At 32.9% G+C, this 23267-nt stretch overlaps 2 protein-coding genes across 2 annotated transcripts; both read left to right on the top strand.

Moving 5' to 3' along the window:
- The first annotated feature begins 20653 nt into the window (after nucleotides 1–20653).
- LOC115885923 lies at nucleotides 20654–21931 on the top strand. The gene has a single exon (XM_030904951.1). The coding sequence runs from the start codon at nucleotides 20654–20656 to the stop codon at nucleotides 21929–21931; it is 1278 nt and encodes a 425-aa protein (XP_030760811.1).
- A 238-nt stretch (nucleotides 21932–22169) lies between these two features.
- On the top strand, nucleotides 22170–22739 carry LOC115885922. Its single transcript, XM_030904950.1, has one exon. It carries the CDS (start codon nucleotides 22170–22172, stop codon nucleotides 22737–22739), a length of 570 nt encoding a protein of 189 aa, XP_030760810.1.
- The last annotated feature ends 528 nt before the right edge of the window (nucleotides 22740–23267 follow it).

Here is a 23267-nt window from a genome sequence, read left to right as displayed (position 1 = left end):
AAGGCAAGTCGTATTATACGGGAGCGGTAGAGCGTCCTACTGCTCTTAACGGTATTTACGAGTTTACGAGGTATCGGGGGTTCCCAAAATCATTTAAAGAATGTAAACAAACCAAAATCAACGTATGTTGTACGTGTATTCGTGTATCGTACGTGTATCGCGTAAAGTTTTGGCACTTTTGGTGTAAAATCATTAATTTTCTTTTGTGGGAGAGTTCAGTAGAGGTTTTAAGTAGTTATTAAAGCAAGTTTTTTAACACTTTTTGTTGTATTTGTGAATTTAGTGTTTAATTATTATGTGAAACATTTTAAATAATATTTTGCAAGGGATAAATTTGTGATGTTCAGATTATTAGATATTTGGGGTGTATGTGTAATAGTATATGTTGGATGAAAATACTAATCAATTTTCATCAAAAGGGTAAGCTCTAACTTAATATTTAAATATTGAAACGATTGAAAAAAATTCCTAATATGGCGAAAAAAGAAGCTCTTATAATTTATTTTTTCAGCCTACTCAACTGTAAAAAGTACTTAAAACATTGCGCATTTTCCTAAAATTAGTATTAGCAATGTCCACTAATATGAATAAATTTAGTTTTCGTATTTTTCTATAGAAACTCTTCTTATGGCGGGTTTATACAACATAATCGTAATCATAATCACAATCATAAAAGTCATATCATCGCAGTAATAACATCGCAGTCGTAATCATAAGCATAATTTAAGAACCTTGAAGTTCGTTAATTTTAACTTTTTTGATTGTGATTACGACAAAAATCGGTTAGGGGGCATTATTTTTTTTTCATTTTTATGTTTAATAATTATGATAATTTTCGTGTTTAAAAAACCTGAGTAATAAAATTTAAACAAAAATACACTTCTAAAATGATTATAAAATAGAAAAATATGAAAATTAGGTTACTTTATCAGCTGTACTTACATTCCAAGTTATGCGACTATGTTGTATAAACGCATATTAAAATTTGGTTGTGACTGTGCTTATGCTTAATAGAAAAATTATGAGTATGATTACCACGCTGTTGCACCCCATTAAAATTATTACTGTGAATTTATAAACATTTAGAATGTGGGTATGGTAGGAAGTGGCAACATTGCATTCTCTCCAAGATTCTCTCTATGCACGGTAAACGAATTTCCGGAGAGTGAACAGTGGCACTCAAAAGTTTTTCAAAATTTTCCGGAAAATGTCAAGAAAAATATAAAATTTTCAACATTTTTTTTTGGGGTTGAACTATACTACCAGTTAAAATATTTGCACTCATTTCTGGAACACCCTGTATAAAATGGTAAAATGCATATGGCTGAATACATGTTCCAAATTTGAACAATTTTGTTTATTCGACAAGCCGATTTTAGCTAATTTAAGAAAATCTCTATTTTTTGTTAAATTAAAACTGAACAGGTTACAATGCAAAACCAGACAAATATCATACATACCTTAAGTTATCAATCTATGATTTTACCATTGTCAAATGTAATTTGTTGTACTATCTACACAACTGCGTTATAGTTAACTTAGGTAATTGTTCTCGAAATCTTCCCGAAAATTTTCCCTAAAAAATTCCCGAAAATTTTTGTAGTTTTAAACTTGTTCGAATGAGGCAAAAGCCTAGCGTATAGAAAATACAATTTGACATTTGCAACATCATAAGTTGACAACTTAAGGTATCTTGGTTTTGCATTGTTATCTGTTTAGTTTTATTTTAAAAATATATGCAGTTATTCGTAAATTATTCAAAATCGGTTGGTTTAAAATTGTTCCAATTTGACATGTGTATTCAGCATACGCAGACCTTTAAAAAACTATTAACGATTTCAATGTAAGTCGACAGGAGAGCTAGTACTTGGAGAGTTCAATATATATGCATGCTATTTCCTATGTTTCCAACGACGATGCACCACCCGGTATAGTCAATTTTTATTTAATTACTTTATTTTACTAATTAGTACTTCTTCTCTTTTAACCTGTAAACTGACAATATTTACATAAAACATTAGACAAAAAATTTCACCTTGACAATTTACAGATAGTACCCTAATAATTAATTCAAATAAGGTGTAAATTGAAGAAACTTTTATTGCGTATAACTGGCATTTACAAGATCTTTTAATTAGTATTGAACCTAAATTTATTTAATTAGGTCACCTAAAAACCACTGAAAAATACCGAGTCGTAATTAAAAAGTAAATATTGGTAGAAGCGAAAGAATTAAGAACACAGCATTGAAAAATATTTAAATTATTAATGCACTTAAAGTGAATTGTTTTAATTATTATTTCATGTTTTCTTTGAATAAACTAGCGAGTCAATTAGCAGTGCAGGCACATACATAAATACTTTATGACGTTATACTCATATTCATGTATATACAAAGTGTTTTAAAAATAAAAATTATAGAGATGAAATTAAAATAAATATTGTTCAGTCAATGATGCATATATTTTCAGAAAAGTAGTAACTCTGAACTAAAAATATAATCGATGATTGTATGCAATTTTCAAACTGTCATATTTCGACTTGCATTCAAAATAATTTCAGAGTGTAATATTGTCACAAGATGTTACACACTCGTCTTCAACTCAGCTCAATCTAAGATCTAATCTAAGAACGTATTCTTTTCGTTATACATATAGGGTGGTCCGAATTGTATTCCAAAAACTTCGGCAGCATATTCTGCGAATAAAAATAAGTAAAAAGTTCGTATAATATGTCCTAAAATTTTAGTTTCGGAGATACAAAAACATACGGGTATAAAGTTTTTAAGATACGGGTATAAAAGTTTCATTTTTATTTCGATTTTTTCCAAATAATTGCTGAAGTAACGTCAATATTTGGATGAAAATTGGTGTCTGGCAGTTTTTTGACATAGGAAATTTGATTTTGATGTCAATATGCTTCTTATTTATAGGGGGCGCCACCTATATATGATTTAACTGTTTTGAATAGTAATAACTTTTGGTCCGTACCTGTATAAAGCTACTGAAAAAATATACATTTCTGTGATATTTTACGTAAAAAATGTCTCTAGATAAAAATCGCTACGAGCAACCGTTCTCAAGATGTAAGTAAAATGTTGAGTATAGTTATTTGACTGAAATGATAAATTTGGGAACTTTTTATTTTTTTAAATTAAAATAAATTTTTCTTCGAAAAAATGATGAGAAAACAGTTTCTGTTAAACTTTTGACATAAAAACATTTCAAATTTAGGATTTCAGTCTAACAACTATTTATAGTTAACATGTTTAATATGTCAATGATGACCAGGTATTGATAATTTTATTTCCAACTATCTCGAGAATCATTACTCGGAGCGATTTTTGCCAAGGGACCCTTTTGGCACGCAAACGTCGTAAATATATTTTTTTACTCAGTAGTTTATATATAGGAACGAACAAACAGTTATTACTCTTCCAACCAGTATGTAGGTGGTTCCCTCTATAAGCAGAAGACAAATTAATATGAAAATCAAATTTCTCATGTCAAAAAACTCCCAGACACTTATTTTCATCCAAATATTGACGTTACTTCAGATATTATTGAGAAAAAATCGAAATAAAAATAAAACTTCTACACCCTGTATTTTCGAAACTAAGCATTTTAGGACATATATTTACACGAACTTTTTTACTTATTTTTATGTGCAGAATATGTTGCCGAAGTTTCCGGAATACAGTTCGGACCACCCTGTATACAAAGCATACACTGTCTTAAAATGAAATAAGTTGCTTTGAAGGAAACAAGTTTCTTAAATTTATTTTTCTGCGAGTATGCCTGTGCCCCTATCTGTTTCTCCAGTGGACATTCTGCTTTTCCCTGATCCAGAGTTTTCCAGCACTAAGCGGGACTCTGTACTTTACAGGATGAAGGATGACTGTGTTTTAAAAAAATACAAATTTATTTGGGTCCGTTCAGCGGGATATGCTGTACACTTTGCTTCCGCACATTTGTTTCCGTCTTTCGTCTTTATTCTCCACCCATCCACTCTTATCCTTCTCAAGTTCTCTTCAACATCCTTTTCCCATCTGGTTCTCGGTCTTCCCTCCTTCTCTTTCCACCTGTTTCACGTTTCATTATCATACTAGGAATTCTTGATTCAGCCATTCTTTCAATGTGTCCCAGCCATCTTGGTCTTTGTGCTCTTGCTACTCCCGTTATACTCGGTCCCGATATAGTTGCTTTAATTCTTCATTTCTTCTTCTGGTCCTCCAAAAATCTTCCTCAGTATTTTTCTTACCAAATTCTTTAGCTTCGAACTTTCCGTTGCATTGACGTCCACGTTTCACATGCATACAGCACTATTGGTCGTATCATTGTTTGGTACATTCTGATTTTTAAAATTCTAGAGATGTTCTTACTCTTAATAATTTTCTGTACTGCGCTAACACATCTATTTCCTGCCATTATTCTAGCCACAATTTCTTGAGTTACATTGGTTTCCTTAGAAATACGTCTCCTAGATATGGATCTACTTCCTCAAACTTGTATCGTTTCCCTCTCTCCGAATCTATTTGTAGACATCTTCCCTTCTCAAAATCCCTATCTGACCACTCCATAAATTTCGTTTTCTTCTCTTTAATCACTAAGCCTACTTTTTGCGCTTGATCTTAAAGTCTTTTGGTCACCGATATCCGGTCTTTTCGATCTCTTGCTAAGATAACTAAATCATCTGCAAAGGCTAAGCATTGTTGTCTTTTTGTATACAGAAGGCCATCTCTGTTGATTCTCGCATCTTTTATAACTTTTTCTAATACTACACCAACTAAATCTAAATAGAATGTCAAAAATGGACATTTTTTAACAGCGCGTGTTGGGAATAGATATTGGGAAATCTAAAAAAAGAAATATTGATAAGGTTTTAAACTTTATTTTACGGCCTGTATCTCCGAAACTAAGCATTTTCGGATATACGTTTATTTGAACTTTTTTACTTATTTTTATTTGCGGAATATGATGCCAAATTTTCCGGAATAAAGTTCGGACCACCCTGTATATTAGAAAGAAAATCGACGCTCCGGACTGCCATTACTTACATTCTTTTCTTCGATTTTTTAGTTAAGGATCAGCCGGAGAGACTCATATCGAGGTCCTCTGGTTATATGGCCGATGTATGCAAGTTTTCGTCACCTGATAATACTGAGAAGTAGTCTGTCGTGCTCCATTCTCCGAGGAACTTCTTTATTTCCGGTTCTGGTGATCCAAGATATTATTTTAAGCATTCTCCTGTTTGTCCACATTTCAAGTGCTTTTATTTTATTTATCGTTTCTTTATTAAGTGTCCACGTCTCACATCCATCCAAAAGAATCGACCACACATAACACTTTGTAAACTTCTCATTTTGATGTTTAGTGAACTCTTTGAGAGCAGCGACTTGAACTTCTTGCTTGTTCTACGCGACATCTGATTTCCTATGAAGTTTAAACATGTCGTTCCAAAATGGTATTTTTCCAAAATGTCTTAAGACGGCAATAATCATTCCTCTGCATAAAGGAGGAGACAAAGATGAAGCTTCTAACTATCGCCCAATTGCACTCCTTCCAACGCTATCTAAGATCATAGAAAGGTTGGTTAAAAGAAGGCTGGTATCTTTTCTGTTTAAGTACAAAATACTTAGCGAATATCAATTTGGATTTCTAGGCAACAAGTCCACAAATGACGCTATGTTTTCCCCCCTTAATAAAGTTTACTCCAGCCTAAACAACCATCATTCTACAGCAACAATTTTCTGTGATTTTTCTAAGGCGTTCGATTGTGTAAATCATAAGATCCTAATTAATAAACTGCAGCACTATGGGTTCAGGGGATCATCTCTCGAATGGTTTAAGTCGTTTCTGAGCAACAGAAGTCAACTTGTGAGGGTGGATACCACGTTCTCTTCTAACAAGCCAAAGAATGTGGAGTACCACAAGGCTCAGTACTAGGCCCTATTTTGTTTCTTCTTTTTATTAACGACATTGCTAACATAAACATCAGTGGCAAAATATGTCTTTTTGTGGACGAAACTAGCTTCTCTTGGAGCAACAAGGACATCACGGCACTTCATAGGATTATATCAAATGACTTATTCGCCATTAAATCTTGGTGCGATTCGAACCTCCTCGAGTCTCAACATTTCTAAAACTAAAGCTTTGTCGTATAAAAACTCGTTGCAGCCTTTTGTACTTAACACCACCACCATTGACGTCGTAAAATCTGTAAAATTCTTAGGGCTTGTTGTGGACAATTCTCTGAAATGGGACATACATATCGAAGCTTTGTCGAAAAAATTGAGCTCTGCCTGTTGTGCATTAAGGTCTGTTTCTAAGGAGCTTAACTTGTCAGTGGCTAGAACTGTTTATTATGCACTTTTTGAGTCGCACCTCAGGTATGCCCTTCCATTCTGGGGTACGTGTTGTGCGACTCAATTTGACCGTATTTTCAAGCTCCAGAAGAGAGCTGTTCGATATTCACTGGGACTAAACAGCAGAACTCATTGCCGGGATTTTTTTAAAGAATTAAAAATATTGACTCTTCCTTCCTTATTTATATTTGAATCCGTTTGCCTAATAAGCTAAGCTTCTCAAGAAAGGCCATCTCACACTTATCCTCTCAGGAACGCGGTGCAAGATCTTTATCTACCTACCCCACGCTCAGAGTTAGTTAAAAGTTTAATATTATACAACTCGAAAAAAATGCCACTTGCCTGCCATTTGAAATCAAATCCATAACATCATTTTTTTCATTTCGCAGAGCATTGAACTCTTATTTACTAGACAAGGCTTTCTACGCCGTAAATGAATTATATTTTGAAAATCGAATTTGATCTTGTAAACACTGGTCTAATGTTTGCTATTGCTATATTTACTAATGATATCGAAATGAATTTATTTAGAGGTCATTGATATTTTACTATAAACTAGCTAAATATTTTTGAATATTATTTTTATTTTTTTGTTCTTTGACATTATAAACATTTATAAATGTTTATTTTAACAATAAGACTGACAATATTATTTGTATAATGTTTTGTATTATCTTTTGTTTGTTTGTTTGTGTACCTTGTTTTTTTACTTTGTTTGTTAGTTTACCTTTGTCTACAAATTGAAATATTTTTTGACAATAAAGGTATTTATTTATCGATATGTTGGTTAATCCAACAGCCTAGGTATTTAAACTTCGTCACTCTCTCCAACGTTTTTCATTCAAAAATAATGAGGTCTCGCCGACATCTACTTTACTCACAACCATATATTTAGTTTTATTTATATTAATAGATAGCCCCTAATTCTGTCAAAGACAGGCCACAATCTCATAAATGCAAGTAAAGAATTCCATATATCGTACAAAGATACCATAAAATACTTTTGATAGTTGAAAGTAATTGCGAAAGAAAAGCACATACACATTTTATTTATTTTCGAATAAATATCGTTATTATACGTTTGAAAGTAACAAAGAAGAGGGTTTCAATACGCTCTAACCTTGGAGTATCTTCACTTCAACTTTTTGCATTTTAATATTATATTATTAGTTTACATTATGTTAGTCCACCTACAATTCCATGCCTGATGTGATGCAATTGGCCGATGTGTGGCTTGGAGTGGGCTCAGGACGTATTGCACGACTGATTTAATTCTAGAATTTATAATATTGTCATGTGAAGAATATCATCAATATATTTAAATACAGTGTGAAAACCTTAGATTTTATTTCAGTATACTGGGCGCGTCTCAAAAGTGGGTAACTTTTTATTTTTTCAGATAAAAAAAACGAGATTTGGTATGTTAGTTATGACATAAATTAGAATTGATTGACGTATTCAATTATTGTTCTCGGTCACTTCCTGTTTCACCAGAAATGACTACAACTTTTGATTTTTAAATGACACCCTCGGTATTTTTTTTTACTTTATTCGATAGAAAATGATATTCTGAACAAAGTGACATATCATATGTCAACTTTTTCAACAATTTCGCTAAATTCAAATTGTAACCTGCTGTTCATAACGACAATTTGACTCGAAATAGCAAGTGTGTGGTATCAAATTATTCGCAAAAAAGTGCCTTTTCCAAATATGCTAATGGGTCACCCTTGTTCTATTTGAAAAAAATTGAGATATGATTAAAAATACGATTTGGGCATCTTTTTACCGGTCAGGACAAGACACGAAAAACGTGATCAAATTTATTTTTCTAAGGCTCCTTGATTAAAAATTAGTGTTTTTAATACAGCTATTGCACTCTCTAAATTGAAGTTTAAAATACATTTTTTTCAATCGAAAATGGTAAAAATTTACATATGATATGTCATTCTATTCAGAGTATCATTTTCTATCGAATAAAGTAGAAATATACCGAAGGTGCCATTTAAAAATAAAAAGTTCTAGTCATTTCCGGTGAAACAGGAAATAACTGGAAATAATTGAATACATCAATCAATCCAAAATGTCGTATACTAACATACAAATCTTGTTTTTGTATCTGAAATAATAAAAATAGCCACTATTTTGGGCGCCACTTTTGACACAAAGGTGAGACGCTTTTGACACGCACCCGGTATAGCTTTTATTGTGACTAACTAAAAGCAGAAATAAGTAGTAGTGGGAACTATCGAATGAATACTATCGAAACATTCGATAGTTGCAATTCATTCGAATAATTCGATACCTAGTAAAAAAACATTCGTTGAAAACTATTCGAATAAAAATTATCGAATAGATGCGTCATCTGCCTTGAAATATTGTATTCTAGTAATTCGGCAGCAAAAACCATTCATTTATAAAATTCATTCATTTATGAAATTCATTTATTCGTCAGGATCGATTATAATAAAATATTAACTGGATTTTAGTTGTCGCCCGGCGACGTAGGTTCTTTCCGAGAAACCCGACAGCGGTCGGTGGCAATGCTAGAAAGAAGCCGGCATCTTTGATTTTTTGCGGAGTCATATAAAGATAAGGACACATTATTTTTTTATTGAGGTGCTAGTATTTACACAGAAAATACATTATGAAGGGCGCTGTTGCCATATATTGGTATTAGTTGATATTAGCAAAGAATATTATTGTTTGGCTTTAGTTAGTTACGGATAGTATGTCTATATATTTTGCATTTTTTTTATTAATATTCTGTTGTTAGGTTAGGTTAGATAATAAAATATTTCGGATGTAGGAAAATGATTTTTAATGTTTTTAATAAAGACTGGTTTAATAAAAATAATAATAACAGTAATAATTTGTTATACCTATTAACAACAAAATTTAAAATAATTTAATATAAACATTTTTTTACGTAGTAGCAAAATATAAACAACAAATTAGAAGTCAAAATTATTTATATTAGATCCTATTTAAAAATAATATAGTCTCTAAATTTTTTGGCATCGTTGGTTTATTAAATAATAATAATTACAGAGCTAATTTGTTATATTAACAACAAACTTTAAAATCATGAAATATAAACATTTATTAATTTTCTAAGCATGCAGTGTAATGGAAGGAAAATATAAATGAAAAATTAGAAATCAAAATTATTTATATTGGGTACTTTACATTATTATTAAAAAATAATATTTACTTTTACTGGCATTTACATTAAAAAATAAATGAAATATTTCTTCGCAAAAAACTACATGTAAGAGAATTAGCATAAACAAAATACAAACATCGTTAACTTTTTTTTTAAATTGGCACGTGTAAAACTTCAAGTTCATCTCATTTCTCTTAAAAATTGCTACTTCTCAAAATTTCCCATTAAAAAATAGACCATAAATACCATATAAAATAAAATAATTGAAAGATCGAGCTACAGAAAATCACACAAATTTTCGGAAAAATTTGACACCTGCACACGCACACAATCGTCAATTAAAAAAACTACTATTTTAGTATTTTAAATATTTTAATAAACGCAAAAATAGCACAGTATTTATAAGGTGAAGTTATAAAAATTTGGAAGAACTAATAATGCACTGACGCACACAAAAATCAAACGAATACTAAATTTCATTTTTCATTTATCAAAAGCATTCGATAGTCGTGGCTCAACGATAACCATTTAGTCGCACGGCGAGGTTGTCACATATGCTTTAGTATACAAATGAATGAATGATTTTATTCGAATAAAACCATTCGATAGTTGAAATCATTCATTCAGTAACCATTCGATAGTCTAATTCATTCGATAGTTCCCATCGCTAGAAATAAGTGTATTTACATGAAAAACTTATAACCTTGAATATGTGAAATATATTAATATACAGTCTGTCCCCGGATGCACTACAAAAAGAAAACCTATTTTTTTATTGTTGACATTTAGAGAAAAATGCATTCTTCATACACATTCTCGCTTGTTCTAAAACGGTTTAATCCCGTTTATACTTTTCCAAATTCCCATACCGTTTTAGAGAAAATAAAAGAAAACATGAAACTCTAGTTGAATTTTTTTTAAAAATCAAAAAAAGTTTCTTTAACAATATAATTTCGATTTTAGTCTTTGATAGATGGTTATTATTAATTTTGATTAACGTTATAATTTTATTTGTTGTTAAAGTATCACATTTTTCGATAGTTATTATCACCCTTTCCCTAGCATAAAATTTAATAATTTTTGGTGCTTCTTTAACACACATTTTCTTTAACACACAAAACACACATTCTTTAACACACAAAACACCAAAAAATATGGTATGATTTTATTTAAAATTTTATCAATAACAATCTATCAAAGAATGGAAACAATCCTATTATCATAGAAACCCGTTTTGATTTTTAAGAGTTTCAACTATTCATCTATATTTTCACGTTTTTTTTTTTTATTTTCTCTAAAACGGTATGGAAATTTGTAAAAGTATAAACGGACACAACCGTTTTAGAAAAAGCAAAAATCTTCATTTTTCTCAAAATGTCAATAATAAAAAAGTTTTTCCACTTAAAAAGATAATCTGGGGACTGTATAAACAAGTGATAATATGTTATAGAAAATAGATAATATATTTGATCTCTCTGAAGCAAGGGTACTATGTCACACAGGAAGTTTGAAAAGTATATATATTTTCGAAACTTCTAAAATTTTATTGCTCTTGGTCTTTTTTAAATAATTTGCATAGGTGGTGGAGTGCTTTCAGCCCTTATGGGATACAAACCTCGGAATTCATTTACTGTGAACGAATTTTTATAAAACTTTTTGCATTGTATTGTTAATAAGATATATTACAAAGTTTACCCATTTAAATTCGTTATTGCTTTCACTTTAGTATTTAAATAAACACACATATACAAATGCATACATACAAGATGGCTCCGTATTCCGGAAAAGCTCTGTATCAGGATTCCTGTTTGAGATTTTCACTCCAAACGTTTTACAAAATATGTGTTTAATGGTAGTTCACATTTCAAAAATATTTTTATAGATATAAAGGGTGAGTCAAATATATATTTATATTTGTGTGGTTAGGTTTGGTTATGTTCAGGAACCTTCGTATGAGAACTTCTAATCGAGATGATCCATTTATTGTAAGTTTATCGCTAAGAAACTGCCGTTTGCCAGCTTTACAAATTGATTATGAATTGCACTTAAGGGACGTACATATTAACTACCGGACTATAAGAAGAAGATTAAATGAAACAAATCTTATGTCAATCTTATGTCAAGCTTCGGGACCAGAACTTACTAGATGTTGACTAGGCCCAAAAGCAAAGGCATGGTCTTAATGTAAAAATTACGAAAAAATGTTAGTGTCTTCTTCAAAAGCGAATATTTCCAACAAAAATAAAGCTAATGAGATGAACCAAAAAACAAACCATCGAGAGAGGATTTATCTAGATGATAAAATGATTTTTAAATTTCTTTCTGTTTTAACATATTCCACAGGATGTTTCAAACTTTCACCAAAATATGAACATTTTGTTTTCCCTCGTATAATTAACAGAATGGGAGTTTCGTTTTTAATTTAGAAAAAGATACTAAAATGTAAAATAATTTGGCTACACACTGCTTAAAAAATCATCAAAATCGGTCCATTAAAATAAAATAATATTAACCTTTAAAATACATGAAAGTTTTAAGGTGCCCATTTTTCGTGCCGGTATGTATTTCAACAATTATTACATTTTAGTCATATACTTTTCTAATGAAACAAGCCTTTATTCTTTAACTAGAATCCAAAAATCAATTAATATATAGGGTGTTCCATTGCAAAAAACATAACTTTGATATGTAACTTTTTTGGGGGACACCCTGTAGAACTCTACATAATTTTAGAAAATGCTTTAAATAGACTTACGTAAGCTCACAACATTTCACTTCAATAACAACTTTTGTTCTCCTTGCAAAAACCGCGTCGTATATGACGCGCCACCCTGTAAAATTCGATTTCAATCAAAATTTCAATGATTAGAATATAACCAGAATAGATATAGCTTATGCATTAGATTTATTTATTTTAATAAATTTACTTAGAAAAATAATTAAAAAATGAAGAAGGAAATAATTAAAAATTTACTAAAATTACTAAAATAAAAAATTAAAAGCAACAAAAAAAATAGGTAAACATTTTAGTATTTTATCTATAAAACATAATACAGAAGGTTTCACATTAATACATTCACAGTAATTCAATTCCGAGGTTCTCTGGGCACTCCACTAAAGGTTGAATTTAATATAACAAAGATTTGAGCAATTGCATGATTGGTCAACTTTTTCTTGGTATTTGGTGTATTTTTAATAATACAATTCAATTAGAATTATAACTTAATCTTTAAAGGTTTTCCAACGTTTCGATCATATTTTGATCTCTCTCTTTCAAGGAACTACTACACTTAAGGACTTAATTTTTGGCCTATAACTAAAATTCAACTTGAATTCATGAAAAGTCATGAATCCAGCGTACGTATTGAAAAGTTGAAATTTGGGTGGGTCGCAAAGTTGTGGGTCGTAAAAGTCAATGTTTATTCAAGATCATGTTTTTATTAATTTTACAGATTTTTTATTTTTTATCTCGAAAACTATTAAAGATAAAAATGCACAGAAAAATTATGAGAAATGAAAGTAGCTCCTAAACATGTAATATTTTACTGGATGTTCCATATAAAATAGCAAATATATTTCAAGTAAAACGAAACCACTGTGACGCTAAAAATAATTTACATACATATATCCGTGAACGCTATATACCAAAATAGTTCTATTAAACATATAAATTAAAGGTAATATAAAAACCTATCAAGCATATGTATTTATTTTACTTTTAGAGGCTTTATTTAAAAGATATTAGTGATTTTAGATTTGGATATAGAACAAATGTGTCTATTAGCTGTGCATTGAGCCGATTTTAGGGATATAGAACAAAATAAGGGGATATAGAATAATATAATACTTATTTTAAGCTGATTTATTTGTATTTCAAAATATTATTTCAACACAAAATAACTGAAGTGGAGACAATAAGACATTAAAAAAAACAACATAAAAAATAAAAACCTAAAATTCAATAGTAGTAATTATTCGTCTGCATTGTTCATTAAAAACTATCATTTTTTCCGCCTATTTGGTATGTATAGTGTTAAATCTGATTATATATAAATCTGTATAGTGTTAGATCTGACATATTTTAAATCTGATTTTTAACATTCATTGGATTATTAAAATGTTTTTTTAGCTATCTCTAGTATTGATAGTATTAGAGAACGATAGAGCAAACAATTGAGTTGAAGCAGCTGGTTTCACGAAATTCCAAAGTGTGAAACATTCGAATTTGCTAACAAATCAGGTAATCAGTGCTTTTCAAACGAACGATTGAGCAGTCAATTGACTTGAAGCAGCTAGTTTCACGAGATTCCAAAGTTTGAAACATTCGAATTTGCTAACAAATCAGGCAATCAGTGCTATTCAAACGAACGATTGAGCAGTCAATTGAGCTGAAGGAGCTGGTTTCACGAAATTCCAAAGTGTGAAACATTCGAATTTGCTAACAAATCAGGCAATCAGTGCTTTTCAAATGAACGATTGAGCAGTCAATTGATTTGAAGCAGCTAGTTTCACGAGATTCCAAAGTTTGAAACATTCGAATTTGCTAACAAATCAGGCAATCAGTGCTTTTCAAACGAACGATTGAGCAGTCAATTGAGTTGAAGCAGCTGGTTTCACGAGATTCCAAAGTGTGAAACATTCGAATTTGCTAACAAATCAGGCAAACAGTGCTTTTCAAACGAACGATTGAGCAGTCAATTGACTTGAAGCAGCTGGTTTTACGAAATTCCAAAGTGTGAAACATTCGAATTTGCTAACAAATCAGGCAATCAGTGCTTTTCAAACGAACCGATTTGCCCTCTATTTGACAAACGAACGTTTAGTGGTGCAATTTCACCCGCTTAAAACAAAAGCCTTAAATTTAAATAAAAACAGATACATACATTGTATATTAGAGAGAAAGAGATCGAGAATAAATGGATACAGAACAATCTAATTTTTATGCATAGTAACATATTTTTTGATCTGGTATTTTCGTTCCATATCCACTTCTTAGGATATAGAACAGAATAATTCTATTTTTTTATTACAAACTGTAGGATGTAGCCTTAAATAGTGATTTTTGGATGTAGGCCATTATATGGTTTCGCGACTTTCAAATTATATGGATATAGTACAAAATATTAGATTTTTTTTCTTTGTTTGTGAATTTGGCTATATTGTTTTTTGTGGATATAGAACAAGCTAATTGTGCATAAAAAAATGGTGTGTGTAACTCATTTTACCCCAAAAGTGGATATAGAACAACCTAATTCTAGGGTGACGATAGATGAAGGAAGTGCCATTAAAATTTTCAAAAATATCGTAGCAGCTGTTCTCCATAAATAAATAAATGCCTTTATTGTCAAAATTGGAAGAACATTGGTGGAGTCAGTTCTTTGCTATGGTTCAGAGCTGTGGACTCTGAGTGCAGACGCGAAGCGCAAAATCCAAGTTGTTGAAATGGACTACCTTAGAAGAACTGCAGGTATCTCGAGGATGGAAAAAAAGACAAACATCGAGGTCAGGCGTATCATGAATGCATCGGAGGAGACAGTACTGGATCGAATCGAAAAATCCAGCTAAAAATGGTTTGGACATGTTCTGCGTATGCCGGAGAACAGGTGGCCAAAAAGAGTTTTTCAATGGGCTCCCCAGGGCAGAAGAAAGAGAGGTAGACCTAGAAAATCCTGGAACGGAACGGTTACGGAAGCAATGCAAGCTCGTAACCTAGAAGCTGATGACGCTCTAAATAGAGATGTGTGGCGTAGGGTAACGGGAAGGCAGCAATAGGCTGTAGTTGGAAATGAGTATTAAATACTTAAACCAAATCCCGTTTATATATATATATATATATATATATATATATATATATATATATATATATATATATATATATATATATATATATATATATATATATATATATATATATATATATATATATATATATATATATATTGTCAAAAAAAAATCAATTTGTAGACAAAGATAAAGTAACAAATAAAGTAAAAAAACAAGGTACACAAACAAACAAACAAAAGATAATACAAAACATTATACAAATAATAAAGTCCAACCTATTATTACCGTGAATCGTCCTGTATAACGCCACAATAATAAATAACAACTTAAACAATATATTAAAATAACTAACAGGAATAAAAAATAATTTATGATAATTAAAGAAATAGTTAATTGTAAATATATTTACTACTAAATGTGCGAGTATAACCTACTTATTTTTAATCAATACTTTCTGCATTGCTTGCAAAGAAATAATTTAATAAATAATTACAATAACTAATAAATACTTTTATGTATTTAACCCAGCTAACAAAGAAAGTTATATTATATTAATCTATGTATAAGATATATTACTATAATATAATTTCCTAAAACTGTAGATTTTATTAATAGGTTTCAGTCGTTTTGAATCAACATCTAAATTTGAAATGTCCGTGAAAAAGTAACATTTCAATTTAATTATAATTAATGTTGTGTGCAATCTGTTCTATCCTTCTCAAATAAAAAGTAGATTTTTTAGAATAATTAACATCGTTGTTAAAATCAAATAAAGAAGAACATACACGCCTGTCAATATTATTAGTGGTTGATTTTTTCTGTTGGTGAAACGAGAAGATGGTACCAAGGTTTCTGATAAAATTAATAAGTACGTCGTTAGAACATTTATTTAATATTTGAATAGTTAACTCTTGAATATATCTTACGGAATTCTGAATAATTTAATTTTGATTCAACCATCATCAATTTCTTCAAATTAAGTATTATAACAATGTTACATTTGAAGGAAATGTTAAATAAATACTTTATTATATTAAAGGTATTTATACGGGGTTTTCACGCAACAGGTTGACTAATAGTTTTTTATGATGTATTTTATACACAAATTTGAAATTCTTCAAAAGAGTTTTGGTATTGCGTCTCTGAAAGAAAAATCTATAATGTAGGAGTTAAAGTTTTTTTCTAAATAACTCTGGATAGAATCCAAATGGTAGAATTCAAATGGAAACTAGCTTGTCAGTTTTTATTCGTAAATAATAATAATAATAATAGTGTTTATTTCCAGCAGGTAATTAGAGCCCACTTACAAGAAATACAATCTTAAAAATAGGTTGTCACTAAACATTAAATATCAAATTTACAAAAACCAAGACCAAGAAAGAAAAGCAAATTACAAAAAATAAAGAGAAAAGTAAACCTAAATGAATAAATTATGATAATAACAAATTATTAATTATTAAATTATTATTATAAACCATTGTTATACCTTTGTTATAAACCATCGTTAACTATTCATGCCCCTCACCCACTAGTGAGACCAAACGATCCACAGAGCAGTCAAACACATTACAGTAAACGGAGACAGAGTTAAGGTTGCTACACATGGTGAAAATCGGATCCTGAAACTTAACGTTAGTTCTGGCTTGAGGAAGCGCAAAAGTGGTATTCGCTCTGAAGGCAGGTCGCGGCATCCGGAAGCATTTATACATTCCGTACATGTATACGGCACCTAGCACAATCCCATTGGTCAGATTCGAATTTTAAACCAATTAAACTCCGAGTGCCATACGCGTGTATGGAATGTAAGACAGTGCCATGCGCACTTACGGAATGTACCTGGTAATTATGCTTGCAGCAGAAAGTAACGCCTGGCTATAGCTTTTTTTTTTGAGGAGGAGGGGAAAAATCTTGCATAAGACACCGTTGGGTAGTGTCGGATTCCTACCGACTAAAAAAACCCTCCTCGCATTCCATCGCTCTATCCAGCTGGAAACCGCTTGCGCATTACTTCAGCTGGAAGGCTGTCTATGCGGTTAGGCCATGCCTTCTATTTCCTTTGGTTTCTATTATTTCTCGAATGCATCTATATGTAAAGTGCGTCTGCTGGATCTGTGTCTATGAAAGGAATGCGGACAAAAAAACATTTAAATAAACAGCAATATATTTTATACGTTGACTTGACGAGTACGCCACCGCAAATCGCTCCGCCCACTCATTTTATTGGCTACTTGCAAATTTGTCGAATTTTTGTTGATGGGACGCGTCTAATTTTTTACGAAAAACATCGAGAGAATACCGTTTCCCCTCGCACTGTAATTTTCCATGATGTTTCACCACTTAGCAGCCCTTGCATCATATTTTTGGCATTAAAGACTTGTCCACCACTGTCCCGTTGGAATGACTCTAAACTGCTTCCATTCATTGCATAGGAATAGTGTGTGTTCGACACTGTCAACTTCCTTGCAATACATACACAAATTTGAGGTGGATCTCTCCCTTTTATGCAAATAGTTGTTAAAGCATCCGTGCCCTGTCAATGCCTGAGTTAGGAAATAGTCCGTCTCTCCAAAGCTTCTGTCTAACCAGATATTAATGTCTGGTATGAGATCATGTGTCCATCTACCATATCTATCTAGATCCCACTCCTTTTGCCATTCAATCATCAGTATGCTTCTTGCCTCCAGTTTTGATGTCCCTTTGTATCTCTCTCTTCTCTCCTCTACAAGTAGGTGAATATGCGGCACCCCTAATATGACATTTAATGCTTCAGCGGAGACGGTTCTATATGCACTGTAGATCTTGAGGTTCAGTTTACGGTGTATAGTAGGGTGGATCGAAAAATCGAAGTTTTGAAAATTGTTTTGGAATACTGCGCAAAAGTTGCCAATTGGTATTAGAAAAGTAATATCTATTTATAGTTTTTTCAATTTTTCTTTCATCTTCTGCTCTCTACCGGGCTTTAAAAAAAGTAAAAAATACAAAAATATAAAATTTTGATGTTTAGCCAAAAATTGAGGTAATAAGTAACTTTTGTAATTAGAAATAATATATCTTATTTAAATATGACATTTTACCCCCCTACTCAGTGTACCCTATGTACCAAGGTCAAACATTTTTTTTATAAATACCCAAATATTTACACACTTTAACAAAGAGTTAAAAATGTGTCGAGCAAAGCACTTAGAGCAGTTTTTCGCTTGTTTAACAATATTTTATGTGTTCAGTATTGTTAAACAACCGAACTTACCACGGGGAGGTAACTGCTCGGCGAGTTTTATCCCACCCTCCCTCATCCATTTATTTTTGCTCACTTATTGATTGTAGTCTTTTTTGACTCTTTTTTTATAAATACCCAAATATTTAACACTTTAACAAAGAGTTAATATTGTGTCGAGCAGCGCACTTAGAGCAGCTTTTCGTTTGTTTAACAATATTTTATGTATTCAGTATTGTTAAACAACCGAACTCACCACGAGGAGGTAACTGCTCGGCGAGTTACATCCCACCCTCCCTCATCCATTTAGTTTTGCTTACTTATTGATTGTAGTCTTTTTTGACTCAAATTGTGGCATAAGTTTGCCCTAATTTATTTTTGTCTTTACAACTGATAAAGATGCTTTGGTTACAAGTTTTACGCATCTCTCTACTGATTGGGTGTGACAAGGAAATGCAGCGATGTCGATGATTATTTCAGAAGAACTAAAAATCATATTTTTCAAATCATCTACTTACAAAGTTTGGAGCAAAGTTATTTCATTTTTTTGCCAATCAATTAGATCAACATAGTCATCTGCGTCAAAATTAATTTGTGAGAAGATAAAAAGTCGGATATTGCGTATTGATTGTCTTGAATTTTGCATTTAGAATGCGGCGAAGTGCAAGCTCTCTTATATGGGGGCGAGTGTCATGTAGCATGTAGCATACATATCAGAAGATTTTCGGGATGGACAAAATAGGCATTTCTTTGTATTACAAGGTCTATAACACTTTTTAAACCTTGCTCTAGGTATCGGCGTTTTATTGTTTGTTAAAGATGTTTGGCACCATTTACACATGAAGAGTTGCATTTAATATGAAACCATAAAGGAGCATAAACCTTGGCAATAAATTTGAACAGTTCCTTTAATTGTAATATTGGATTTTCGGTACTAACATAAAGACGTAAGGTACGATTACCCAAAGTTATCAAACAGGCAAGTATTCTCGGTTTGAAATTCCTGAAGGCGTTTTTTGTAACTATCATTTTTCTTAACTTCTGGATACCTCAAAAGTTTTAGATATTTGTCGTGATGGGTTTTTATTAATTGTAAAACACGTTTTTTTGTCACTGTAGGAATTGATGCCTTTTGCCACAAACTTATAATTCCGTCAGACGGTTGGTTCCTTTCCTGAGTTTGCAGGTTTCAGATTATACCTTGTCCATAAATAACACTTTAAAACATCAGCTTCCGAAGGAAGTAAGTTATTTTTAATATATGCAACGGCATTTTTTCAATTTTAGCTAACTTAACCTAACCTAACAGCCGGTAGAGGACAGAAGACGTGATTTTATAAAAAAAAATTAAATAAACTACTAAAGATAACTTTTGGTAGGTATTCCAAATCGATTTTTCAAAAAAAAAAAAAAAATTCATTTTTTAAGGGCTGGTAGAGGGCAGAAGATGTGATTTTATTAAAAAGTTGTAGTAACACTTTTTTATCAACATTACCAAAGGCAACTTTTCGTATGTATTCCATGTCGATGTTTTAAAAATTTTAAAATTTTGATATCTGCGATCCACCCTAGTGTATAGCTTTAAGTTTTTGCCTTATATATCCCTTTGATATTGCGAAGTGCCACACTGGGGCGGCATATAACAGTTGAGAGTGTGCTATACAGGCTAGGATTCGACGTTTGGAAGCAAGTGGCCCTCCTATATTAGGCATCAGCCTACCCAGTGCGGTCAACGTTCGTTCCGCCTTTCGAATAACTTGATTTATATGCTCGCCGAATGTAAGCTTTGAATCAAGCCAAACTCCAAGATATCTTATTGCATTCTTTGGTGAAATTGTTGTACCGAGAAGCTCAAATGATATATGAGAGAGTTTCCTCTTGGAGGTTAATAAAACCGCTTCAGTTTTGTTCGGTGCTAGTTTTAAACCTTTGCGCTCGATCCAGTTGGCCACTCTTTGTAGTTCTGCATTAGCAACACTCATGAGTGTCTTTTCGTTTTTGGCCGTTACCACCATCGCTACGTCATCGGCAAAGCAGATTAGTGTTACTCCTTCGGGCATAACCGTTTCCAGTAGGTCGTTGTACAGGATATTCCATAGTGTTGTAAATTCCATGTGTTGTAAATATGCAAAATGAATTGGAAAGAACATCAGCTCGCCAGAAGATCAAATATGAAAAACTCCAACCAAAACCCAAGCCAGAATATAGGACATATCTTGATCCTGCTCGAACCGTGGTGAATCTCTCAGATAGGACTCTCACAACACCAGAAGTAACATTATTAGCTAAGGGAGGAAACTTTGCCATAACACCAAAAGTGGTTCCAGTGGAAGACATTATTGCCGGAACAGAAGCTGCCATACGTAACCTTCCTAACAACATCGCGGACGAGATCCGTTTTGAAACAGCCAACATATTGAGAACTGCTAAGCCTCCAAAAAGCAAACTATCTAGGGAAGAACACCAGGCTCTTAAATCACTGAACGCTGACAAGGACATTCTGGTCTTACCGGCAGACAAGGGGAATGCTATTGTAGTGATGAAAACGGAGGATTATAGGTCTAAAGTCGAGGATCTACTGGAGCCTCAGACTTACAAGTTACTTAAGAAGGATCCTACTGCCTTAATTGTAAGAAACACCAACAAACTCATCAAGGCGTCCTCACTCCCGGAAAATCTAAAATCAAAATTGATTAATTCCGAAGCTCAACCACCACGACTTTATGGACTACCAAAAATCCATAAAGCTAGTATCCCACTTAGACCGATAGTGAGTGCTCCAGGATCGCCTACTTACAACTCGGCTAAATACTTGACTACGATTCTACAACCAAAAGTTGGCAACACAAACTCTTATGTGAAGGACTCAACACATTTCGTTCAAAAGTTAAAAGATCTAAAACTGGAACCATCTGACATCATGGTAAGCTTCGATGTGGTATCCCTATTCACGAGAGTACCCCTAGGCGAGTCAATGGATCTAATTAAGGAATCATTTCCACCTGACATCGCGGAGCTTTTCCGAGTGTGCCTGACTGGTAGCTATTTCTTATGGAACGGCAACTATTACGAACAAACAGAGGGTGTCGCAATGGGCAGCCCAATCAGCCCAATAATTGCGAATTTCTTTATGGAAAGATTTGAAGAAAAAGCGCTAGAGTCATCAGTTCTGAAGCTCGCAGTATGGTTTCGTTATGTGGACGATACATTTGTTGTTCGGAAACATGGACGAGACAGCCTAGATGATTTCCTTCATCACCTTAATACACAGAGCCCGAGCATAAAATTTACCATGGAAACCGAAGAAAACAACCAACTGGCCTTTCTCGATGTGCTTGTCAAGAGAAATGGAGACCATTTGGATCACACGGTGTATCGAAAACCCACTCATACAGACCGGTAGTTGCACAAACTGTCAAATCACCATCCAAGCCAAAAACAAGGGATTATCGGAACACTAGCAAATAGAGCAAGACGCATTTGTTATAAGGATCACATACAAGAGGAACTAAGTCACTTAAATAAAGCCTTTCTTGCTAATGGGTATAATGAGAAAGAAATAAAGGCGGCGCTAGCACCTAGGCAGAGGAGACTTGACGTCAATGAACAGAATAACACCGTTAATAAGGCCTTCCTTCCATATGTCCCAGGTCACCGATAGGATTGGAAAAGTTCTCAGGAAACACAACATCAAAACAATATACAAACCTACCCGGAAAATAAAGGACTGCTTGAGACCAGCCAAAGATAAAAGGGTACCATTATCCTCTACAGGGATCTACCGTATACCTTGTTCCTGCGGTAGCGTATACATTGGAACTACCAAACGCTCAGTAGGAACGAGACTTACGGAACACAAGAGAAGCTGCAGGTTAGGGCAAACAGACAAGTCGGCCGTAACAGAACATGCTCTAAGAGATGGTGACCACAAAATCCAGTTCGAAGACACCCAAGTCATTGCCACAACATCTGGATATCATCCTCGTCTGGTCAGGGAAGCTGTTGAAATTCACAAACATCCAAATAATTTCAACAGGAAGGAAGAAACTCTCTACCTAAACAGAATTTGGCATCCAGCTATATCTAGGACCAAGGTAGCAGTACAGAGAAGTAGACCAGTTCCGGAAGAACCACCACCGGAACAAGCCACGCCCCTTCCGCCGAGGCATAAATACGCGCTACGCCGACGCGGAGGCATCAGTCTAGTGTGAGCAATCGGAGCAAACACACCTCTGAGGATGCTAGCCACTCGTGCTAGCGAAACGTTAGGAAGCAATTTTAACCGACGACGGCCTAAAAACCCGAAAAACCAAAGTTCTTTAAGGATAAGGTGTTCATATAGTTTTCCTTCTATATCTAAAAGACATATCGGTCGGTATGCCGCTGATCCATCTTCTGAGTTAGAGTTTTTAGGAATCAGTACCAGAGCGGCTTTCTTCCACTCGGGAGGAAAGAGCAAGTCTCTTGCTTTGTCTATTAATTGCTTAAGTATTTCGACAGGCACGTTTCCAGATCCAGGGGCTTTTCCGTTTTTTAATTTATCACAGGCTTGTTTCAATGCATTTACACTAAAATCTACAAAACTATCTCTAATATTACAGTTAAATATCACGTTTGGATGAACAGGGAATAGTTTTTTAGCTTCCTCTGCCATTGCTTCAACGCTCAGCTTTGATTTAGAAGGAAACCCAGCTGGTTAGCTATAGCTTAGCCTGGCTATAGTTAATCTTGCAGGAGTA

This window comes from Sitophilus oryzae, unplaced genomic scaffold (genome assembly GCF_002938485.1).
Source record: "Sitophilus oryzae breed Bouriz unplaced genomic scaffold, Soryzae_2.0 scaffold_465_pilon_pilon, whole genome shotgun sequence".
NCBI lineage: Eukaryota > Metazoa > Arthropoda > Insecta > Coleoptera > Curculionidae > Sitophilus > Sitophilus oryzae.
This window is presented reverse-complemented; position numbering and strand designations above follow the sequence as displayed.

Bases quoted from the DNA above. Each gene is read 5' to 3' on its own strand.
- LOC115885922 (XM_030904950.1), top strand. From the start codon at position 22,170: ATGTCCCAGGTCACCGATAGGATTGGAAAAGTTCTCAGGAAACACAAC.
- LOC115885923 (XM_030904951.1), top strand. From the start codon at position 20,654: ATGCAAAATGAATTGGAAAGAACATCAGCTCGCCAGAAGATCAAATAT.